The sequence below is a fragment of the Leopardus geoffroyi genome, chromosome C2 (assembly GCF_018350155.1).
Source record: "Leopardus geoffroyi isolate Oge1 chromosome C2, O.geoffroyi_Oge1_pat1.0, whole genome shotgun sequence".
Taxonomy (NCBI): domain Eukaryota; kingdom Metazoa; phylum Chordata; class Mammalia; order Carnivora; family Felidae; genus Leopardus; species Leopardus geoffroyi.
This window is the reverse complement of record NC_059333.1, coordinates 113,172,529-113,196,852: the sequence shown is the minus strand read 5'-3', so window position 1 is coordinate 113,196,852 and position 24,324 is coordinate 113,172,529. Positions and strand designations below refer to the sequence as shown.

General features: G+C 38.2%; 1 protein-coding gene across 17 annotated transcripts in view; it reads left to right on the top strand.

The window, feature by feature from the left end:
- The window catches only part of MED12L (mediator complex subunit 12L), a 336,555-nt gene that overhangs the window by 287,436 nt on the left and 24,795 nt on the right, over window positions 1–24,324 (top strand). For 14 of the 17 annotated variants that reach the window (XM_045503242.1, XM_045503254.1, XM_045503252.1 and 11 more), the window contains 5 exons: window positions 2,512–2,874; window positions 5,984–6,140; window positions 9,960–10,171; window positions 17,468–17,518; window positions 23,278–23,367. In XM_045503242.1, coding sequence (XP_045359198.1) covers window positions 2,512–2,874; window positions 5,984–6,140; window positions 9,960–10,171; window positions 17,468–17,518; window positions 23,278–23,367 — 873 coding nt within the window. The remainder of the gene's footprint in view (window positions 1–2,511; window positions 2,875–5,983; window positions 6,141–9,959; window positions 10,172–17,467; window positions 17,519–23,277; window positions 23,368–24,324) is intronic. The other 3 variants (XM_045503255.1, XM_045503249.1, XM_045503246.1) reach the window with 1 other exon arrangement.

Here is a 24,324-nt window from a genome sequence, read left to right as displayed (position 1 = left end):
GCAAGAGTAAATGTTTGTTTCTTATATATATTTTTTCTTATTTTCCCAAAGGGTATATGAAATATCTCAATTTTACAGTTTCTTGATTTTTTTTAAAGTATTTTCTTATCCTTTAAATGCATTGGTCATGGACATTATTATATAGATCTTTGTTTAAAACTTTATGTGAAGGGCACCTGGGTGGCTCAGTTGATTGAGCGTCCGACTTCAGCTCAGGTCATGATCTCCCATCTAGTGAGTTCGATCCCTGCGTCGGTCTCTGTGCTGACAGCTCAGAGGCTGGAGCCTGCTTTGGATTCTGTGTCTCCCTCTCTCTCTGCCCCTAACCCACTCGAATTCTGTCTCTATCTCAAAAATAAATAAACATTAAAAAAAATTAAAAAAAAACTTTATGTGAATTTCTGAAGCCACCAAGGGAAAACTAAGTGAAAGGTTACTGCTTAAAAGAAAAAAGAAAAAGAAAAGAGAAAAGAGAAAAAAAAGAAAAAGGCAGGGGGTGCCTGGGTGACTCAGTGGGTTGAGCATCTGACTCTTGATTTCCACTCAGGCCAGGATCTCATGGTCATGAGATCAAGCCCTGGGCTCTGTGCTGGCATGGAGCCTGCTTAAGATTCTGTCTTCCACTGCCCCTCCCCTGCTTGCACTTGTGTTTTCTCTCTCTCTCTCTCTCTCTCTCTCTCTCTCTTTTTCACTTAAAAAAAAAAAAAAACAAAACAAAACTCTCCTTTCAGTTTAGAATTGGAAACAATGTATATATAGATAAGAAAAAATTGATTGATAAAGTCTTTATGTTGTAAGCTATTTTGAGTAAAAAATATTTTTAGAGTAATGTTACTTAATTTTCTCATCAATTAAACAATATTTTAACAAACACTTGCTTTATGTATGCTATTAAACAAGTTTTCCTTAAACACAAGAAGAGTGATCAGTTATTCTTTCAATGAACATTGAGCAACCACAAATTTGTGAAATCACAGATATGAAAGACAGAGCTCCTGCCCTTAAGCAGAAGTGGATAGACAATTACCAGGTGGTACACAGTGTTAGGGGACCCTGAGAAGGAGCCATCACACTCAGATAAGGAGTAGATAGTCAGAATAGGGTCTCCAGGAAAACTGACTGTTGAATTATTTTGAAAGATTAAGAGTTAGCTAGGAAGTAGGGAACAGTCTGGAACAGGCCAATGGAAGAGTTTTTGCAAAGGTATGAAGGAGTGTGGTTCCTAGGAGAAAGGCAATACTTAATTAATTCACAGTAACTAGAGTACTTTTACCAGTATGGTTGTAGAGATGGAAAAAGCTAGCATTGTGGGCATGTTGATTTTGCAGTGTCATTGGGCTCTCTAGTGGTGAGACATCTTGAACCCATTAGGATATATGGTCTTTGCACCTAGGAAAGAGGTCTAAACTCTAGGCAAGTATTAGGAAACAGTCCATTTATACATGATAAATGAGCCTTCATTTTGCATAAATCCATCCACGTAGTTAAGAACAGGAGCATTCATATCTTGTGGAATGCCTGAGTAGTTATTTTTGTGGTTATTCTGAGGAAAAATATTTTCAAGTTGGTATGCCAGGGAAAGTACAAGAGACATCACCAATTAATGTTAAAAGTAAGAAACCTTTGTTTTCAGAAGCAGAGTAACATCTCCTCTTGTAAACTCACTAGAGGTAATCTTGTATTGAAGGGACTTTATTTGTACCTGTTGTCACAAGTTATGTCTGTAAGAATATTCCCTAACTATTCAGAAACTGGCTTATTAAGTACATGAAAGATTCCTGTATTGAATCAAGTCCATACATGTTTGGATTGAAGTAAATTTGAGCCCAAGTAGAGGTTGATAATAACTTGACTCTCAAGTTTTGCTTTATCTTAAAAACAACAAAATAAATTGCAAATGGTTGTAACTGATTATAATTCAATACAGTAAGATCAATATTGCAGTATTCTTTAGAAAATATTTTTTCCTGAAAAACAACAGCAGCAAAAAATACTAAATGAAAAGCACCATTTTATTTGTTTATTCATTCATTCATTCATTCATTCATTCATTCATATTGTTTATTTTTGAGAGAGAGAGAGCATGCGTGTGAGTGGGGGAGGGGCAGAGAGAGAGAAGAAATGGAGAGAGAATCCAAAAAATCTCGTGAACTCACGAACCGGGAGATCATGACCTGAGCTGAAGTCAAGTTAGATGCTCAACTGACTGAGCCACCAGGTACGCCGAAAAATACCAATTTGCAGTAATATATACTCAACCACGTGGTGTTGAGCATCACATGGTATAAAGAACCACAGAACTGACTTTAAAGGTCTGAATTCTAGCTGCAGCTTTCCAGTGATGTGGCCTTGGAACCCTGAATCAATGTGTTTCCCCATGTGCTGTATGCTGGGGTTCTCTAAGGCACGCAGCCAGCCAGAATATTCTGTGTATCCTTGTCCTAAGCAAGCTTGGGCTCTCGGTCAGGGAAAGATCTGAACATGTATTCACAGAGCATTATTTCACCACAGGGTCTTCAGGTGTCTACAAAGCAGAAGGTGTCCCCATGGGATTTGTTTGAGGGTCAGAAGAACCCAGCTCCTCTGTCTTGGGCCTGGTTCGGGACTGTCCGAGTGGACCGAAAGGTGATCAAGTACGAGGAGCAGCATCACCTGCTGTTGTATCACACACACCCCATGCCCAAGCCCCGAAGTTACTACCTCGAACCGCTGCCCCTGCCTCCCGAGGAGGAAGAGGAGGAGCCCACATCTCCCATCTCTCAGGAACCAGAGCGGAAATCAGCTGAGCTGTCAGATCAGGGAAAAACCGCAACAGATGAAGAGAAGAAAACAAAAGGAAGGAAGCGCAAGACGAAATCAAGCTCAAGAGTTGACGTGAGTGTGAGAAGTAGGGAGGTCTTTGGCTCATTGGCATCTAGTGAGAGATTTAATAGTGCCCAGATTCTTTTCCTAGAAACATTATGAAGAGCATTATCATCCTTCTTGTAACAGTTGTAATCTTCACAAAGTTCTATTTTAATTAATAGAATGGCACATGAATAGTGACCTGTCACAGAGGACAGGATTATAGCTTGTGATTTTTTCCTTCTCTACTTTTCACTATTTTAAGTTTGGGCTTCCATTGTGAGTAGTATTTAATTAATATTTCAGTGCCTCATCATTTCTCACATTTGAAACTTGAATTGTTTAGACCCATAAAAGCTCATCATCTTACATATTTTTATTATAAGACGTGTCTAAAATATTTATCGTATTTTGAGCACTTGATAATGGTAGTAGATTAATATGGAAAACTATTTGCATTTTCCTAGCTAACATTCCATCTAATATATCCAATAGGATGTTTCTGAGATTTCATATTTTACTATTTCACCTTAACTTCCTATATATTTTACCTCTTTCACAGATTTTCAGATTTTATAAAAGATGAACACAATTTTAAAAAGTCCTATTCCTTGTTTTCCTATTAGTCTTCCCTACCTCTACCAACATTTTCTTGAAAACAACAGAAATCATTGAGATGGCAATTTGGGAATAATTTTATAACATTTATAGAGTGAATGTGTAAGGTATCTTTACAATTAATTCACTTAGAAAATACTTGAGAGAGAATTTAAAACATTTTTCTACATAATGCAAGGGTATTCTTGTTGTAACATGGAAGATATATTCATAATTGTATGTCTAATAATTATCTAATAGGGTTAGGGTTATGTATAATAATTATGTCTAATAATTATCATGTCTAATAATTATCACTTACCTATATCAGAACCACAACATATCTTTTCCTAGCTGATATCTTGGTGATTAACATTTTTCTAGAGAAGATGACCATCACTTTTGGATACCATTGAATGGTAGTGCCCTCTTCTCATACCTTCTACCAATATTCTTCCTACCAATATTCCTTTGTCTTGAAGAGGTGCTTAATAAGGTCCAGACTGCCACTCCCCAGAATCTGGACTCCTAGGCTGTTAGTCTGCATGGATAAGTTTCTGTTATTTTCAGAATAACACCCTCTTAAAAGCCTGAAAATTCCTCTCATTTTCCAAGTGAGCCCTGGTAATGTCCCTTCCTCCCATACTACTTCTGAAACTGTCCCTTTCTAGTGGGTTGTATTTCAGGGACCTGAGGTTTTGTTTTTCCTTTATCCTTTAGGGCTACATGAAAAGAAGCGGGGTGGGTAGATAACTGGGACATTCAGGTGTGATCCTTAGAGACTTTGTATGTCCCATAAGGAAGACAAAGCCCAGGTGCAGGAAATGGGATGCAGGCAGATGGCAGAGAGTCTGCTTCATTTGCCTACTGGCTTGAATAGTGGAAATAAGATATCATCCAGTCCAGGGACTGGTCCTGAAGTATTGTGCGTCTTCATGGCCTCATTCTCATCCAGACCCAGCATATTGGGAAGGATTCCTAAAATGACCTAAGATGAAATGATCTGGAGAATGAGCATCTGAAGATGTTCTTTGACCTGTGGGCAGTGGTCAATATTGACGTGCTTTTAGTATTTTAAAAACAAACTTCAGGGGCGCCTGGGTGGCGCAGTCGGTTAAGCGTCCGACTTCAGCCAGGTCACGATCTCGCGGTCCGTGAGTTCGAGCCCCGCGTCAGGCTCTGGGCTGATGGCTCGGAGCCTGGAGCCTGTTTCCGATTCTGTGTCTCCCTCTCTCTCTGCCCCTCCCCCGTTCATGCTCTGTCTCTCTCTGTCCCAAAAATAAATAAACGCTGAAAAAAAAACAAAAACAAAAACAAAACAAAAAAACAAACTTCAGAAGCGATCCTTTTCCATCTTCCCCCCACTGAAGCCAAGTACATTTTTTCCGCCAAACATTGACGAACTTTACTATAGGGGGTTCCCACCTGGGATCCCACCCTCTTAAATAAAAAAAGTGCATAGACAAAAATGGTGTTTAGAAAACTTGCTACAATACCTACATCCTGGGTCCCCAGGGAAGGAAGGGAGTGATTACTGGGTAGGCTAGAGGGGTAGAGGCACGGTATTTGCCACCTGCATCCCCTTACCCACCCCGAACATAAAAGTTCTGGTGACATGTTCTGCAGGGGACTAGGGAGCCCCAGACTAGGGGCAAGATGGAAGCAGGGGGTGTGGTGGGCAGCCTTGGGGCTTTAGTTAAGGAACCGACGGAAGTGCTTGGTGCCATTGTCTTAGGGCAATTTGTTGCTGGCATCCACAACGGGGAATTTGTAGCCATAGGTGAGTTCCTCAGCACACAGGATACAGGGCAGGGCAAAGATGTTGATGTGTTCCTGGCCCTCCGCCTGGATCACTTGGGAGGGGCAGTTGGGCTCACCCAAGTGGTTGATGAAGCGGCAGCATTGCCATGCCTTGTGGCCTCCACCCTGTCAAAGCCACCTATAGAGAACATGTAGCACCTAATACCCTTCCCATCATAGAACTTCTGCTTGTCAGCACAGAATGAATGACAGTACCAGTGTACTCAGTGACCATCCCGTCGGCATCGAAGTTTTGTTTAAAAAATAGGCCCGTCCCATGGATGGCATATCTGTAGACATCCACAGCCTCTTTGGATGTCTTCTTGAGTGCATGGCCATGGGCAGCTCCAGGCTGGCAGCATGTCTGGTTGATCTGAGCTGCACCTCATCCTCTTCCTCATCCCGGGTGGTCTCCCTCAGGGAGCACCAGGTGCTAGGATGCCAGGAAGTTCAACATGTCAAAGATGCACTTCTGGAGATAGACCTCTGCACAGGCCACCCTGTGGGGATTTAGGGGTCGAAGCCAAGTACTTTCTTATTCTAAAGTTTTTACCCAAATGAGTGTCTTGCAAAAGAATATGTTGACACTCTTGCCTTCTGTCTTCACCTCTATAAAAAACAGCCTTGCCCACTGGGATAGAAGCTGGCTCGAAGAATGTGATAGGAGGAATTTGCATTAATTACCTATAGTTTGTGGAGTTAAATAACTTTATTATTATTATCTTTTCTCTTTATTTTGAAGGAGTATCCACAGAGCAACATATACCGAGTGCCTCCTAACTACTCACCCATTTCCTCCCAGATGATGCACCATCCGCAGTCCACCTTATGGGGCTATAACCTCATGGGTCAGCCCCAGCAGCCGGGTTTTTTCCTTCAGAACCAATCTCTTACTCCAGGTATGTGAAGAGAGAGTGCAGTCGGGTCCCTCTGAGACATGAAGTAGCTTGGGGTTTAACCAGAAATCTCTGTAAAACTTAGAAAATGCCATAACTGAGTACTCCGTTGACGTTTCTGTAATCCTCTCCGCTCGGAGTGGTTTTTCTTCTAATAATATGAAGATGTTTTATTTTATTTTTTTAATGTTTCTTTTAATATATTTTTGATTGTCACATAGATGAATATATTCTAAGAATCAATCAATACCTGAGCGTATACAGTAGTAATCCAATATGTGCCCAATTTGGGGGTGTTCCTCAAGTGTTAAAATAAGGTTTTAATTACTAGTTTATGTACTGAGTTGGGAATTTTCATTCAGTGTTAGAAGGAAATTAGCTACTGATGAAAATGTACAATGTCAGATAAAAAGTTGATAAGAGTTGTATGTTGTGAAATTTGTGTATGTTTTGATGAGATAAAATTCTTACCAGTGTTTGAAGTAATTAGTCAATATTGTGAAGCATCTTTATTTTCTCATGTGATGAATTGTAAATTGCTTATACCATGAAGGATCTCAGAAATTTAGTTCAGCAAGTAGACTGAGTTATCAAACAAGGAAAACTACCATGTCTCTAATTTTAGTATTGCTTTAATTCAAGCCCAAGTATATTTTATATCTGAAATGAACATGTCCTAAATAAAAAAATCTCTTAGAACTGAATTTAATTTTCTTTCTAAAAGAAAATTTGCTTTGTTTCAACAGAGTAGCTTATTTTGAGGTCTTACTCTGCATGTTATGATTTTTACTATAATTTAAGTATGACATTTGAGGCCTAGGAAAGGCATTTTTTTATTCTTGGCTCATGGGAGAATCCATATTTCGCCATCTAAATTAGTGGTTAAGAGGGCTGGTCTGGAAGTTATACATCTAGGTTCAAGTCTGGTTCTACCACTCTCCTACTGTATAACATTGGGTTTTAGTTTCTCTGTGCATCAGCTTGATTATCTGTAAAATGGATATGCTAATATATACCCTCATAGGGTAGGGGATTCAATTATTTATTCAACAAAATGTACTGAACTTCATAATGTTCCAGACTCTGTTTTGGGTGGTAAGATACTATAGTAAAGAAAATGGATAAAAATCTTCATTCTTCTTTGAGTGATGAAATAAGGTGTATATCATACACATACACACAGAGTATAACTTAAAATTGTTTTTAACGTTTATTTTTGAGAGAGAGAGACATAGTGTGAGTGGGGGAGGGACATAGAGGGAGACACAGAATCTGAAGCAGGCTTCAGGCTCTGAGCTGTCCACACAGAGCCCAACGCAGGACTTGAACCCACAAACCGGTATGCGAGGTCATGACCTGAGCGTTGGACGTTTAACCAACTGAACCACCCAGGAGCCCCTAAAGTAAACTTTTGAAAATGTAGCACACAGAAGATGATCTAACCCAGCAGACATGCTCAGTAAAAGATCTTAACATATTCCTACCTCAGGGCTTTTGCACCTGCTGGCTCCTGTGCCTGTAGTGCTCATCCTTAAGCATTTTACATGGCTCACTGCCTCCCTCCTATGGGTTTGGTCAGATACCATTTTCTCACTGGGCTTCCACTGACCGCTCTGTTTTAAATGGTAGGCCACAGCCCTTCCCTGAACCCTGTTTCCCTCTGCTTTCTATTTCCCCGTGGCATTAGCATTTGGTTATACACTATATATTTTACTTACTTACTGGTTTATTATCTGCCTTTTTCAGAATGTAAGCTCTGGTAGGGCAGGCATTTTTTCTGTTAAGTTTACTGTAGTCTCCTCAGAACTTAAAGCAGCCTCTGGCTTTTAGTAAGCTCTTAAAAATTGGTTCTTGAGGGGCGCCTGGGTGGCTCAGTCGGTTAAGCGGCCGACTTCGGCTCAGGTCACGATCTCACAATCTGTGAGTTCGAGCCCCGCGTCGGGCTCTGTGCTGACAGCTCAGAGCCTGGAGCCTGTTTCAGATTCTGTCTCCCTCTCTCTGACCCTCCCCCATTCGTGCTCTGTCTCTCTCTGTCTCAAAAATAAGTAAACGTTAAAAAAAAAAAAATTAAAAAAAAAAATTGGTTCTTGAGTGAATGAATGTAGACCACAAAGAGCGAACTAGACAATAATGTGGAAAATAATGCATGTTCTCTCTTTTGAACTTTATTTTTTCAGTTCTAAGGTTCTTGTGAATTTGTAGCATTTTTAAACACCAGGGCTGTATGAATTAAAGGTTCACTGTTTCATAATGACATATACTCTCTTTCCCTAGAATACTATAAGCAGGGTTTATAAGTTAAGGAACCATAGGTATTTGGTGAGTTTTAAGGATGTGTGAGAAAAAATATTAAGGAAAATGAAGATACATAGGGATTTTATATGTGTGATTTTTTTTTAAATATGAGTCCTATGAGGTTACAGAAGAGTATGTACAGTATGCTTTTCATTAATATATAGTTAAAATGCAAAGAATTATGCCCCCTCAGTATACACGTGTAGACATATACCCAGCCACTTGCCCTTCTACAATTTGTCTTTCTTTGTCATGTATACATGCCAGTTTGGTAAAGTTATAAGGAAATGTTTGGGAATATTAAACACCATATTCAGAATAACATTTGGTGAGAGAAAGAAGGTGAGAAAAGTAATTAGGAATATGCAGAGGGCTTCAGGGATAGTTACTTTATTTCTTTAGTTGGCTCAAAGGTACAAAATTATAGAAATGTTAGGAAAATTCAAACAACGTGAAATGTAGTCTGGTCCTTAGAGTTTCCTTTATCTGTAAAATGAGCTCATTAAGTTTTTACGTATTAGTATAGTTCCAGTTCTTCAATAAAATTTACCTTGCCGTATGTTACCTGAGTTGACTTTCCTCTTTTTTCCAAATGTTCTTCAAATGCTGCTGAATGACTGCGTAAACCATGTTGCTGGCTGTGGGTTTGTGTCTTTTAAAGAATGTGGGTTTTTCAAGTGAATAGCTTTACAATGTTTTTTTCACCATACAACTTGTTTAAAAGAAAAAAGATAACCCATCTTTTGTGAGATATTTATATAGAGGTTTTCTTACACATATATTAAAGTATATAAAATCTGGTAAATGAAGGATTGGCACCTAGCTTGAAGCCAGCAAATGTTGAAAATTTTTTTCCCAAACTCTTAAAGGCATTTGACAAATTATATATGCAAATATGTTGAGGATTTCCTTTGGTTTCTCAAGGATCACTACAAATAACATTTCTTGTTTGATTTCTGTCCTTCAAAAAAGACGTGTTTTGTCTTTGAGTCATGGTGTTTGAAGTTTCCAAGCCTTTCAAGTTTTCAAAGTATTTCTTGCGTCTCTTCTACAAAAGGGGCATTTTCATTTTGCTATGGACACAAAACTTAAATATCATGAGCTTTAAATTTATTTAAGATTACAAAAGAGTTTCTATGACTGACTTAGGACACCTGGCAAAATACACCATGAAGGCAGTACATTTTATGCAGATAACGTGTTCCTGAAGGCCTTGCAGGGTTTAAAACCCACATGGTTCCAAAATTACACCCTTGAGTCTGTTTCAGGGATTTCAGGTTATCAACTGAAGTGGGGCTTCTATGAAGTCACTGAAATACTATAATTCACTCCTACATCACTCCTCCCCATCATTTGGAAATTGTGCACTTCTCCACAGACCTTTAATATTTATGTGGGGTGAGGCGGGCCTTATTTTCCATTTGCTCACAAAGGCTTAGAAGGTAAGGTTCCTGTGTTTTGATAAAACAAGGAAGAAGTGTTGTATTAACATGCACAGAGAGCCCTTCTTTCTGGTTGCTTTGGTAGGTGGTTCTAGATTGGACCCCACGGGCTCCTTCGTCCCAACGAATACCAAACAAGCTCTGTCCAACATGCTGCAGCGGCGCTCGGGGGCCATGATGCAGCCGCCGCCCCTCCACGCCATCACATCGCAGCAGCAGCTGATACAGATGAAGCTTCTGCAGCAGCAGCAGCAGCAGCGGCTTCTCCGGCAAGCCCAGGCCCGACCTTTCCAGCAGGTTTGTCCAGATCCAGCAATGGAGTCCTCTGTGTTTTGGTAGCGCCTCTAGTTGGGGATGAGTGTGGGGTATGTGGCATATCCCTCCTGCCTGTGTATCCCCGAAATCGTATATGAGCGCAGGCTTGCCTCTCCTCCAGGCTTGTAAATACTTTTCCTCCCGTGTATTTTGCTATTATCACTGATCAGATGAGAACTTTGGAAGTATCTTAAGTTCATTAAAAGTATGCCTTTAGAACAAAAACAAGGGCTGATGACTTTTCTAGTCACTTAGAAGCAGCAGGTTTTTCATCCTTCTAGTGACCCTCGCTGAGCCCTCTTTCCCTATAATTAGCACCATATTCTGTACTCCTTCGAGCTTTACTTTCATGTATTTTTAGTAGATTTATTACCCTGAAGTTGTATCTCTAAAATCCTGATGGTTCTTAGGTTTCTCCCTGTAGTTCCCTGCATAGATTCTATGTTCAGTATGTGCTTAATAGTAAGACCTATAGCAAAGAATATAGTACAAATAATAGTCAGTGTACAGATGCCTTCAATTTCATTCTTGAATTTATATTGCTGTTTTTATGCCTTCTAACTCAATTGACTTTAACTTTTGAGATGACAGTGATTGTTTAACAAGACAATGGTGGCCATCATACACAGCATAGTTATTGGCTCATGAAGCCCACACGTCTGTACAAATAAATAAAATAGAAAAGGAGGTGAGATTGGGACTTTTTTTTTAAGCCAGTTGCTACATACTTTTGGTACTTTGCAATTTTGCTAAAAAATATTAGTGATGATGATAATAGCAGCTAACACCAGTAGAGCACTTACTATTTGCCAAAACATTTCTAAGCCCTTTAAATGTGTTAGTTATCTTAGATCCCACAATATCCCACAACAACGCTGTGATTTAGGTACTTTCTTGAGCCTCAAAGGAAGTAGCCAATCTGCATGTGTATCCTGCTTTAAAAGAAACCATAAAACTTTCAGATGAGCAAGAAATTTTAATGCTTCTACAAATATTCTTTGTATTTTGGATAACCTTCTAGGCATGTGTCCATTATATAACTTAGGACTTTTTTGCAGTCAGTCCATCCACTTAGTGATTTGGGCGTTTGAGGGTGGGAGGGTTAGTTATACATTCTTAAAAATTGTTTTGTTTTTTACTTATATTATAAGAAGGACAGGAAAGTGGAAACTAGTTCAATTGTATGGGGATGCAAAGCCCAGTCACTGCATGCTTGTCTCTCTCAGACCTCTAGCAATTGCTCAAACTCCCTGGGTGTCAGGTAAGGGGCCTGAGTTGCTTCTTACACAGAAATGATGAGGATTAGATATCAAGAAATAGTTATTTTGTTTAAATAAGCAGCAATTTTAAAACGTGAGCCATTAAAAACCTCAGTAGGATTTTAGCTATTCTTGGGGATGAACAAAAATAATTATAGTATTGTTTCAAGTCCTTGTTAAGATTATACAAAAAACTTGCTGTACATTGAGTAACCATCCCCACAGCATGAATTCAGTTCCCTTTTAATTTAATGTACGACTAAGTAAAACTTGCCTTCCAATAAGTTAAATTTTTTATGTCTACTTTTTGTTTGTTTCTTTTTATGGAGAGAGAGAGAGAGAGTGAGAGCATGAGTCAGGGAAGGATGGAGAGAAAGGGAGACGGAGAATTCAAAGCAGGCTCCGCACTGTCAGCACAGAGCCTGATGCGGGGCTTGACTCATAAACCGTGAGATCATGACATGAGCCGAAATCGAGTCGGGCACTTATCCGACTGAGCCACCCAGGCACTCTCCTCTTTTTCTGATTCTTTTTGCTAACTCCTTTTTTCCCCTTTTTTTCTTTTTCTTGTTACTCTTTTATTATTATTTTTTTTAATATTTCTTAATGATTGTTTATTTTTGAGGGGGAGAAAGGAATAGACAGGGAGACAGAGGATCCAAAGCAGGCTCTGTGCTGATAGCAGAGAGCCCAACGTTGGGTCAAACCCACAAATCGTAAGATCATGACCTGAGCTGAAGTCGGACGCTTAACCGACTAAGCCACCCACCCTTCCTGTTACCCTTTTTGTTTTACCATTCTTCAAGTGTTAGATATTTGAGGGGAAATAACATTTTTTTTAAGGAAGAGACATACATGCATGGTGCAGTGGTATGGTTGAATGGTCCGACACAAAGTCAGTGAGATTATACATAGCATTTGTCAGAGTGCCTGTACCTAGGAGGTTCTGAAGAAATGTTAGTTCCTCTCCTCTCATGTACAAACTATTAATATACCTGGATTCTAGTTAAATCTGGTATTGTGGCAGAAAAAAATTCTGTGGTAATCCTTAAAAAACTAGAATAAGAGCAGAATGATTTGGAATATTTGTGATGTTGATAAATTGTTTTAATGTATGGTTCTGGATGCAGTTGTTTTTCTAATAAGTACTCACTTATGTCCTTCGTGATAAGAAATGATGGAGAAATGTTCATTCTCGTTTTGGCCAGGGCCCAGTTAAATGCCTACACATAATGTGATTCTCTCTAGCTACATAAGCACTTGTGATATTTTTTCTCTTGTGAAATAGAAATCACTGATCTTATCCTTAGCAATTCTCTAATTCTGGGAATCCATGAACTTAAGTGTAACAAACATGTTGGAGAATTTCAGACATCAGGTCTTATACTCTGTATCATGTTTACATGGTAGTGAGCAGAGGGTAGAAATTTATGAAAGGCTTATCAAACGAATGTGTGTTTTGGGAAACTATTTCCAGGATCCTAGAGCTTCCTAGTAGCCTTAATCCTTAGCAGTCTGGTTTTTATCCACAAACTCCTCTCAGCCATCCTTCTAGTGCTTCCAGAATCTGCTTCCAGCAGTGATCTCTACTGTGGTCCTTCTGAAAACCTAGCTGGGGCATGACAGGATGTAAATTCCTGGATTCTGGATATGTCTCATACCTTATGGAACCCTCTTTGCCTCTTCCCATCTTAATGGAAACAAGGTGATATATATAGGAGTCATCCAGCCTTAGATGGTGCACAAGAAAACTTCAGTTCCATTATAAATTAACTCTGTGTCCACTGCAGAAACTGAATATCAGCCTCAGTTGGTCATGGAACTTTCTGTTATGGATCATTCTTTTTTTTTTTTTTTTTTTTTTTTTTTTTTTTTCAACGTTTATTTATTTTTGGGACAGAGAGAGACGGAGCATGAACGGGGGAGGGGCAGAGAGAGAGGGAGACACAGAATCGGAAACAGGCTCCAGGCTCTGAGCCATCAGCCCAGAGCCCGACGCGGGGCTCGAACTCACGGACCGCGAGATCGTGACCTGGCTGAAGTCGGACGCTTAACCGACTGCGCCACCCAGGCGCCCCTGTTATGGATCATTCTTATATTTCCTAAAGAACGTATTAAGACATTGGTGTAGTGTCCAGAAAACAAATACTTAAATAGCATGGATATTGTTAAGTCTTTTTAATCACATTATCTGATGTAATGGTTGTAATTGAGTGTATTTTCTTAGAGCTTTACTACCTATCAGTATGCATAAAGATACGTTGGCAAGGAAACTTGCTTTCATTGTTTTTAGTTAGTCTTCATCCAGGAAAGTAAAAGTGATCTGCTTCCCATCCCTTACTTGATGTCCCTTATCTAAATGGGACTCAGTGCCTTGATTATGTTGCCCTTTTGTGCCTCAGAGCCTCATCTATACAGTGGAGCCAATGCAGTATTTACGTTACAGAGTTCTTGTGAAATTAATGTTTTAATACATGTAACAGCCCTTTACAGCAGTGGCCGGCTCATAGTAAGTGCTCAAAAAATGTTAGCTGTCATACTTGTTGTTGCTGTTTTGTTAGTATCATTTTATGGATGTATTATTTCAAAGGACATCTCTATCACATAAAAATCTTTATTTTCCTAAAAACAGATGAAAAGAGAATTAAGAGCACATCCAATGCTTTACTTGCATCATCATATTAATTGTCCGTAATAAGACTGGTGCTCAGTGGCTGCCCATGGAAGAGGCCAGTAAGAAGGAATGTTGTTCACTTTTCCACATAGCCATTTTGGTTTCTTAAAGTGGTATATTTTTACTGTCCAATTTTGTAATACAAACTTTCGAGGGGATAATTCCAACTGTAGTGTTAAAAATATCGCTGTTATATTTCCTACATATCCTATGGGAAGCATCACAAAATCTAAAATATTGGTGAAAATAGTGCAAAATGCTGCTTAAATTGTTTTCCAGTCTCTTTTTTAGAGCCAATATTTTTCTTCTGACAGGAGGAACTTGCTTTCCTCTCCCCCACTGTATCAGTCTTCTAGGGAAGGGGCTTTTGGAGGGCATCCTTAAGTTTTGATCCATGGAAAGGACTTAATTGTTTGCCTTGATTTGTGGTATAGCTTTATCCTAATTTCCCCGTTTCAGTGCACAAAACCCCTTTGTTGTTCTTTGTAATAAAATCAACACCAGCCAACTTATTTTAAGGAAGACAATATATGTAGCTTTCTTGATTAATTGTCTTTATTTAAAGAAAGACAATATATGTAGTTTAAATTGGCTGAGACAAATTTGGAAGAAGGCAATTGGTGATAGGCTACAGATAATCATATGGATATTGATGACATTGAAGAGGAAGATTTCTGACAGAGGACAGAAATGGTGTGCCCAGTTAGAGCTAGTGGTTACTTTAAGAACATTACATTATTAACCACAGGGCAGGTGCCATCAATGTGTATCTAAATGAAGGAATTAGATCACTTACTAAAAGAACAATGACTGAGTCAGAGCCTCCAGAGCAGTGAGCTCCCTGGCAAAAGTGAATTTGTAACACCCTGAAAACTTGCCTCTTGGATTGATGAAACCCATTTAAGTTGAATGACCACCCTTTATATGGTAATTGATCTCCTACCCTAGGGATGTGGCATCACCTTGGAATTTCTGAGTCCTTCCTTTATTCTCTCCCTCCCTCCCTCTCTAGTGGTGTATTTCAAACATACAAGAATAGAAAATAGAACAAACACTGATGGATTTACTACCTAGCTTTACTGAATAATCCTGAAAAATTCCGCCCATATTTGCTCTAGATCATCTAAGAAAATAAAAATAAAACAGTATGTGTACTCTCGTTTCCCTTTTTTCCTATAAAGAGGTAATCACTATCGTAAATTTAGTGTTTTTCTTTCTCATGAATGTTTTTATGTTTCTGTATATTTTTGCAATCATCAACATAAACATATATTACTTTTGGAATTGAAACTTAATATGATGGTTTCACACATTTATTATTGTATCGTTTTAAAACTTTTTATTTCGACCAGTTTTGAATATCTACTTGTCACATGTAGTTTTATTCATTTGTCTTGGTTGATGCTAGTCCATTATGGATATTGATCTAATAGTTGTCCATTCTCCTGTTGATGATCATTTAAGTTACTTTCAATTTTTTTCTTACTGCTAATGCTATATTACTATTATGTTACATTTAAAAAATTTTTTTTTTAATCTTTATTTTTGAGAGAGCGGAGACAGAGCGAGAGCGGGGGAGGGGCAGAGAGAGAGGGAGACAAAATCTGAAGCAGGCTCCAGGCTCAGAGCTGTCACCACAGAGCCTGATGCGGGGCTCCAACTCACGGACCCTGAGATCATGCCCTGAGACGAAGCCGGACGCTTAACCGCAGAGCCACCCAGGCGCCCCTATTATGTTACATATTTTACGTTTCTTCTGCACATACGGAGAGAGCTAGGGTATGTGCTTCCAAGTGGAAATGCTGGTTCGATTTCCAATGTGGTGATGATTCTCTTCAGTTATAAATGAGTTTTCTCCTTTCTTCATATCTCCCCCCAACCCTTGATGTTGTCAGATTGTAACTTTCTCATTCAGAGCAGGTGAAACAGTACCATATTATGACATTTAAATTTGTATATCCCAATTATCTGTGAATTTAGGCATCTTTTTTTTTTAACTGTATTAGCTAGTCAAGGTTTCCCTTCTGTAATTTTCCTGATAATATAAGCGCATTTCACAATACTTTTATTCTTAATTGCTAAAGGTAGGCAGAATAGCCTTATTGAAACACATTGTTAGTTGTAGTAATTACCTTTAATGCATTCTCCTAGAGTGGATAATTTAAACACATCTCAATGGCAAAAATGAACTTCAGAGAAAACCCCTGAACTAGTAAATATGTCCTGAGCCCTATTATTTTGTTCCTTGGATGGAAAACGACCACGTCCAGGGAAGTGGGTGCTTTGGTTATTAATATCTGGCATTTCTCTGTTTTTTTTTGAATGATGAGGAAAATGTGCATTTTATTTGCTGAAATTATGACTGGGTCCCTATAGTTTAGAAAATAGTGTCCACAGCTTGATTATTAGGAGAGAGGAGACAAGATTAGGGGGTGATGAGAATGGACAATTAATAGAATGGTCGTCGGATCCTAATACAAATGTACAGATGCCATGAATTATATACCTACGCCTAAAATAGTGAGAAGAGATACTTCCTTGGGGAATTTTTCCTATAGTTTTTAGTCCTTAGTATAATAAAATACTTTTTCCTATTAGGGTTGGTAATCCTTTGCCTTATCTCTATCTCTAAAACTCAGTGGGCAGAAAATGTTTAACATCTGAGACAAATGTCACTTGTACTCCGTTTATAAAAGTGGCTAAACAAGTGAATTATTTTCCTGAGAAATAGGAGTTTTCCCCAATGTTTTTGGGGAAACAAATCAGATGTTTTTCTAAACCAGATTCCCTCTTCCTTTGTAAACACTGGTGGCCCTGTAAATATTAGTTGTTTGATTTGGTTGATTGAATGAGTGATTGACATAATGCCCAGTTTTCATTTGTACTTCCTGAGGATGGAGCTAATCTCATCCTCCAACAATGTATGACCCCACTGACTTGTTCACTTAATGTTTTTTTCGTTTAATGTGCCCCACGTGTTCTGAGCTTTCCCACTGACTGTAGGCTAGGAAGGACTCTGGCACCCCTTTTGCTCCCAGTGGAGTTCCAACGTCCCTTAGTTACCGTAAGTGTCTGTCTGATAGCTCCTCTGCTTCTTTTATGTCTGCATTTAACCTCTGGGTTGTGCTCTTCCATTATATATTACCATTTATGTCCAGTCTATAGTACAGTGTTTGGTGTATGAATTAATAAAGCCTCTGCAGGGCCTGGGTTTTTAAGTCTTGACTCCCTGAAACATTGTTTTAAAATGAACTGTTACATATGTATTGTGGCTACACACATCACTAGGCTAAAAAAAATCTTATCTGTATTGTCTGCCGTTTTCTTGCTGTCCCCTTTCTGTAGGACTTCTGTAACTCTGCTGTCTCCCTTCTGGAAGACTTTGACAACATAATGGTAACACCCCCGCTGTCATTCCTTTTTCTTTTTCTTTTTTTTTTTTTTTTAAGTAAACTTTTGTAGCATTACTTTTGAACATCAAAGTGAGAAGTGGGTTATTCCTCTATAGTTGGTAAAAATTATAGTCTTCATTTCACTGTTACTCACTTGGTTTATGTTTGAGACTGTAACACAGAATCATGAATGCATCGGCCCTGTTTGATTTAATGGGATTTATTTCTGAAAGTTTTCTCCTTTGATTGCCTCATGATTTTCATCATTTATGTGTATGGTTTAGACACCAATGGACATTCATGACCTGGGCTTGGGAACATAGACCAGTTCGTGCACCTTCATCTCAGTTACAGTTTTGAACGCATCTTTTCCTGAGCTCTTGCTTCCCTTTGTGGTAATTCACATCATTAGCAGAGGAACGCATGGCATGCTGATTCATAGGCCAGTGCAAGATAATGAAAACTGTGGTTATGAAACATACCCTTCTCATCACATCCCACCCACTGGCTATTCTGAAATTCTCAACAGAACGCATCATCTCTATTTTCTTTCCGGTACGGAGAAGGTGTTTTTTCGAGCACAGGTCTTGTGCATGCATGTCATAAGACATTCACCTCTGCTGCTTTGCCTGGGCTAGCTAAGAATGCATGTTTTGCATTAAATTACTTATAGGTTTCTGTATCAGGTAGCCAACCCACAACATAAACCCAAGAAGCATTAGAATAAAAAAGAGCACACATCTCAGATGTGAATGTAAGTCAACTTGTTTCACTGCCAATTTTAATGGGTAACATTTTCTATACGTTGGTGAAAATGTCTGTAATGCATATTCAAACTCTGAAAATATTTAGGTTATTAAATACTTGTTATATAGGCAATTTCTTTCATAGCTATTCAGCAAAGTTTGGAGATTTCTGAAAAGAATCAATTTTTCTGTCAATTTTTCTTGACGCTTTGTGGTATACAGAGAACAGGTGAGGTTTTTATTGAAAAAACTTGAATTAAACTTTATCAAATTAAAAATATTTTGGAGATAGCTTATGTTTGCTGTTGGGCATTTTGTTCAGATGATAATGTAATTTGGATAAAAGAAAATTTGCATCAATCGTTGATTTTACTTTTTTTTGACACCAAATATTTGTCAAGTATTAAAGTCAACAGGTTCTATGCTTTCATTCAAAATAATGGAAATGTGTATATATATCTATGCTGTCCTTTTCACCATTCTTATTTTCCTTTAATATTTTCCAGGGTTAAGAATGTCATGAATGTATATACTAAACCAATCATATATTCATCATTTATGGGCATATTAATAGAATATATTGTAAAAGTTCATTATTGTGTGAGGTGTTTATTTTAGAATGATTCAGTTTGTTCCAGCCATTAATGTTACTGTTAGTTGATTCCCAACCAACTTTAATTTTATATGAAAGCGTTATAAAAGAATCAAGCATAACTGGTCAATTGGACCTCTTGTAATTATAGAATTTTCTCTGTGTCTATTGTCTGTAATCAAAATACACCAGTGTGATGTTATGACCATAATTTCTGGTTCACACCATGTGTTGTTTTAGCCTTGGGCACCATTACTCAGTACCTTCCAAACTAGTAGTAACAAATAAAACCCTTTTTGCTAGGTGACTCATAAAACATTACCCACTGACTTATTATCCTTCAATCAGCATTATCAGAAAGTCACAAAATCTGGCTGTGGTTTTTCAGGTACAACTTGTCTCTCTGAGACACTGAAACACCCTTGAAAAGTTACTAAGTAGGGATTTCAAATCATTGCTAGTGAACTGAGTGAATAGAAAAATCCCTGCTCCTGAGATGCTGCTGATTGTAATGCATGCTGTCTGCCTATTGTAGGATTAACCAACTCTTTCGGAAAGAGGTCTTCACATTTGTTCAGTTGACTAAGGGGGAGTAATTGCTAAATGAAGAGAACAAGACCCAGAAGAATGAAAATGATGATTTACCAAGAACTTTAAAGTTACTGGATGCATTTATTTCAAATTATGCAAATTATTTCAAATTATGCGAAAGGACTTTGAGTCAACACCTCTTTGAGTTCAGATAGTTCTCTTGTCTAGTTACAAATAAAGCAGGAAGAGAGAGTTGTTCTTATAAAGGCCAGGAAAATTAGTTACTATTGAATAGCACAGCTTTTTAAGAAGCTTTTAGAAAGTGGGGTTTTTTTTTTTGTAAAATGCGTTGGATTTACGTTTCTTGTGTAGAAGCAAGCGTGAAGCCAAATGCATAGAAATGAACTTGAGAGACCACACGTAGGAATTTTTCTCAGAGAGCAATGTAGCGTTGAGTGTATGTGATTATCAGAACTTCCCAGTTAATTGTGGTTTATTCCTTTAGCACATGTAAGTTGGGTATCTGAGCCATGGGGGCTTGAACAGGAGCACAAACAGGTCTTATTTTCTTTTCCAGTAATGTGCTCAAAGGCAAATGGCAGCTGGCTAGGCACAAATATTCGGTCAAAAACCAGCCTCTTGAATTATCCTTTGCAAAAGTATGAAGTTAATGTTACCTTTGATTGTTTAAGTTAGACAGAATAAATCAAGAGGGAGAAATGGAGCTAGTTTTCAGATATTGATGCAGGTAACAAGAAGTAATCATTAGAATGATAGATGCTAATAATTAAAACTGAATTTTTGAAATAAAAGATTGTGCTAAAAAATATGGGGCAATTGGAAAGCACTTGGTAAACTAATATATGCTGAAATATAAATCCCAGTTTACTTCTAGAACTCTTGGTTAACAGATAAACTAAATTGAGTCTTAGATTTTCTCAATAGTATTTATTGAGCTGTTACTATATGCCAGACACCATGCTAGAAACTGCTTAAAAATCTTAGAAAGTTTTCAGAAAGTAACAGATAAATGGATTATGTGTAACTAAGGTGACCATATTTCCTGATTTGCCAAGCATGGTTCCACTCTGTACCTCTTGTCCTTGCCTGTCCTTGTTTGGATGATACAATACATAGTCTGTTCTTGATTTGATGCAGCAAAACTACCCCTGCCAACTTTAAGAAACTTACTAAATCTTCGTCTCTAGTATCCTTGCTTATTCCCACATTATGGCCCTTGGTTAGCATTTGTAAAGTCTTTCAAATTACTGAAGAGCTTTCCTTATTCATTCTTTATTCAACACATTCAACTATTTCTACAAATTGACAGAATGTTTGACATAATGTTTCTACCATTATTCTCAGGAAAAACAAAAATAGGGCATTTTAGTTTGGTGGGAGAGAATGGGATATTTTTCATTCAAGGAAACATGATGATACAGCTATGCACAGAGCACGTGGGGTCTGATGGCCAACTCAGAGTGTTTGATTTTCCCAGGAATGATATTGTGTATCTCAATTATCTACTGTACTTAAGTCGGGGAAAAATTGGAGGTAGGAGGTATACAGTATGTCCATAAATAAATAGTTTCCCTTTAGGCAAAAAATGATTAACAAAGAATGCATGAATTTTACAGTGTAAAACCTGTCTCTGAAATTTCTTATCCCTTTCTCTTTGCTTCTTCAAAAGTTAGTGGTTTTCCTTGAATGTTAATTTTGTGATTTTTCTTTTTATGTAGAATAGTTTTAAATTCATATTTCTTTAATGTCCATGATTGCAACTGTAACTTGTCAATAAAAGTGTTGCACGGTAACTCAGATATTTACCTTATTAGTATTCTAGGTTTCTCCACATGTAAGTCATAGTTCATTTCATAGGGTTCTTCACTGAGCAAAGGAAGAGTGAAGAATTTGAAAACATCTTTATGCATCTGCAAGTAGCCGTCATATACAGATCACATCTTGTTTCCTTTTAAACCAAAGCAGGATGTGGGAATTGTAGACCACTTCTGGATATCATGACTTTAACTCAAATATATAAGTAACTTATTTTTCCCCCTTCTGTAAAAATGATAATATGAAAATATTTGTCCCCCACAAAGAAGCAAAATCGTATCTTGCAGGGACCTTGTACGACACTGTCCGGGAGCACTGATTTAAGGAGTAGCATTTAAGGAAGTGGTTGATTTAATGACTTCTAGGCATAGTGTTTGAAAAATCAAAAACCTTTCAAATAGTCTGGGAGGGGAATAGTGGTAGGGCCTGGATGGTCACACTGCCATGGAATGAGTTTTCATAGAGGGAGTTTGGGATATTTTCCTTAGATTCAAGTGCATATAGAGTAAATATAGACACAGTTGCACTTAGATTAACCAGCTAAAGCCTGAGGATATCTTCATGGTACCCTATTCTGGAAATGTAAATTCTTGTTGAAGCTATTATACTCACTCTCAGAAATTTTGTATTTGGTCCATATATGGGTGGATAGTCACCTTAGGAAAGGCTGAAGTTTCATAAATGCCCTCAAGTGATTTTATATGAGGAACCGAGAAAGGATTTTACTATATAATATATGCATTTCGTTTCAGCATTTCAGTAAGAAGTCTTTATAGATCTCTTGTTTTTTTTGTTGTTGTTGTTGGAGTGAGTTTTAAAGGCTATATATCCGTAAAGAATAAGTACCAAGCGAGGATTTAAATATTTCCATTTTTAATATTGCATATGGAGACATCTTGTCCTAACAGAAAGAGCCCTGGCCTTAGGGATCAGACTCACCTGCGTTCAGATAATAGCTCTGCCAGGTCTAGCTCAATGAGCTTGCTAAGCTGCTTAAGCTCGTTGAGCCTGGCTTCTTCTATCTGAAGATGATAAGTGAAGACGATACTCTCGTCCCTGCAGATTTGTGAGAAAATGGGGGTGAGAACAAGAAGTCCAGTCTCTGGCATAGAATAGATGTCCAATAATTGTTGGTGTTCACCCTCTAAAGCTAAATGCTTGTCACTTTCTGCCTGCTAGAAAAATCTACACTACTTTCCAAGCACATTAAATGGTTTTATATAACTATAATTTAACACTTTTGAAAAATGCAGACATCTATAAGACAAGAGTAAAATATTTTGGAATAAACCCCATTCTGTGTAATTAGTAAGTGCTGTAAAAATCTAGGGATGGTTGGAAGCTAGACCTCTCCATGATGATTACTGCAAGCTTCCATGAAATAGCTTCTGACACCATAACATAAAACACATACAGTGGCTCTTAGATTTATTTTTCAAAGGGCAAAACATGTATTAAATTAAGACTGGTGAGCAGATGTTAATTGGTTTTATTTTATTATTGTCAGAGTTACATTTGCAGTAAATGTATTGTGAATTTTTGTTGATAGTTACTCTAATTGATGATTAGTCATAGGAGATGCAAATTCATCTCTTGACCACATGGTTAAATAGACAATTGGTAGGTCACTGTGAAGAACCTTCATTAAAAAGCAATGAAATTTGTACCTCGTATTCTCTTTTTTTATGGGCACAGAATGGTACAACTCCATGCTTTCATATTTCACACAGCCTCATGCCTTTCACTCGAAAGTGGCATTTGTATCCTGGGGTGTACAGCAGAGCTGTTTCAGAGCCTCTCTGATAAGTAGACCGTTGGTTATTTTGGCTTGTATTTAATGTATGTATTATTGTTGGGTCATCTATAGTTTTTGGCAGAAATAAGTTTAACAGTCTCTACACACATAGAAAAAGTTCTATTTAATGCTGTCTGGAAAACTCCAAATTCTGTCGTCATCTAATAAGATTTGGTGTCATGGGTTATTGGGGTTCTTAGCCAGGAGTGCAAATCAAGTTCTTGCTGTTATGATCAAGAGTTTGCTTTGGCTTTGTTTTCCAGGGCCCGCCAGGGGACCAGGCTGCTCTCTTTGCTGCACAAGCACGGCCCTCCCCTCAGCTCCCCCAGTATCCAGGGCTGCAGCAAGCACAGGTACCCACATTTGCCTTGTAGATGCTGCTGGGATTTTTAATGTTGTTTATTTGAAGTGGGAAACCAAGTGAATAGGATACCAGCTCCCTTACGGGGTTTAGAAGGTAGTACTTCTGCTTATAGATTGGAGTTGACATCTTAAAAAAATGCATCACCAGTGATGAACAAACCTTTGGACTGAATGATTTGAAGAGCATAAAACATTTTAAAGCGTTCTTGATTTAAAAATCTAATCACTGTATTAACGATGATGGTAGGTGTTGAAATGCTTAACAGTCCCAGAGTACTTATTTTACTTTATAATAAATACTGATGTAATTCATGATTGAATTTATCCTATTGAAAGATAGGTTTGCAGAGAATCATGGTAGAGCGAGAAGGTAATTGGCCTTGGAATTAGACCTTGGCACAATTCCTGACACCTTTCTAGCTATGTAACATTGTGCCTGTTATTCTGTCTTGGTTTCCTTCTTTGTCAAATAGAGATGAGCATTGTGAGAATTTAAGAACCTGTGGAACCAGCACAGCACCAGATCCATGGTAGCCACTCAACAAATGATGGACTTGCCTTAATATAATGCAACTCTTGAGCTATTTTTTTTCTAGTAATTTTGTTGTTTCTGCTTCTGTATACTTTTACTTTGTCCCTTTCATAATTAGGAGCCCGGGGATGTTGGCAAGACAGCTCGTGGGGCTAACATGTCACACTATGCCCACAGATGAAAGGCAATCTGAGATTGGCTCTCAGACGTGCTGAGCCCCACAGCCAGATCCTTGCATCCTGTCAGCTGGAAGTTGATTAGTCATTACTGTGTCTTCCGAGTCAGAGCCGTGAGCTAGAATGTGGTTCTTTGAGGATTGAAGAGCAGGTTTCTTCTTAAATCAGCATTCCATTCTATAAATCGTAGTCACCCAGCAGAACCTTATTACATTTTTTATTTACATTAGGTGTTAAGA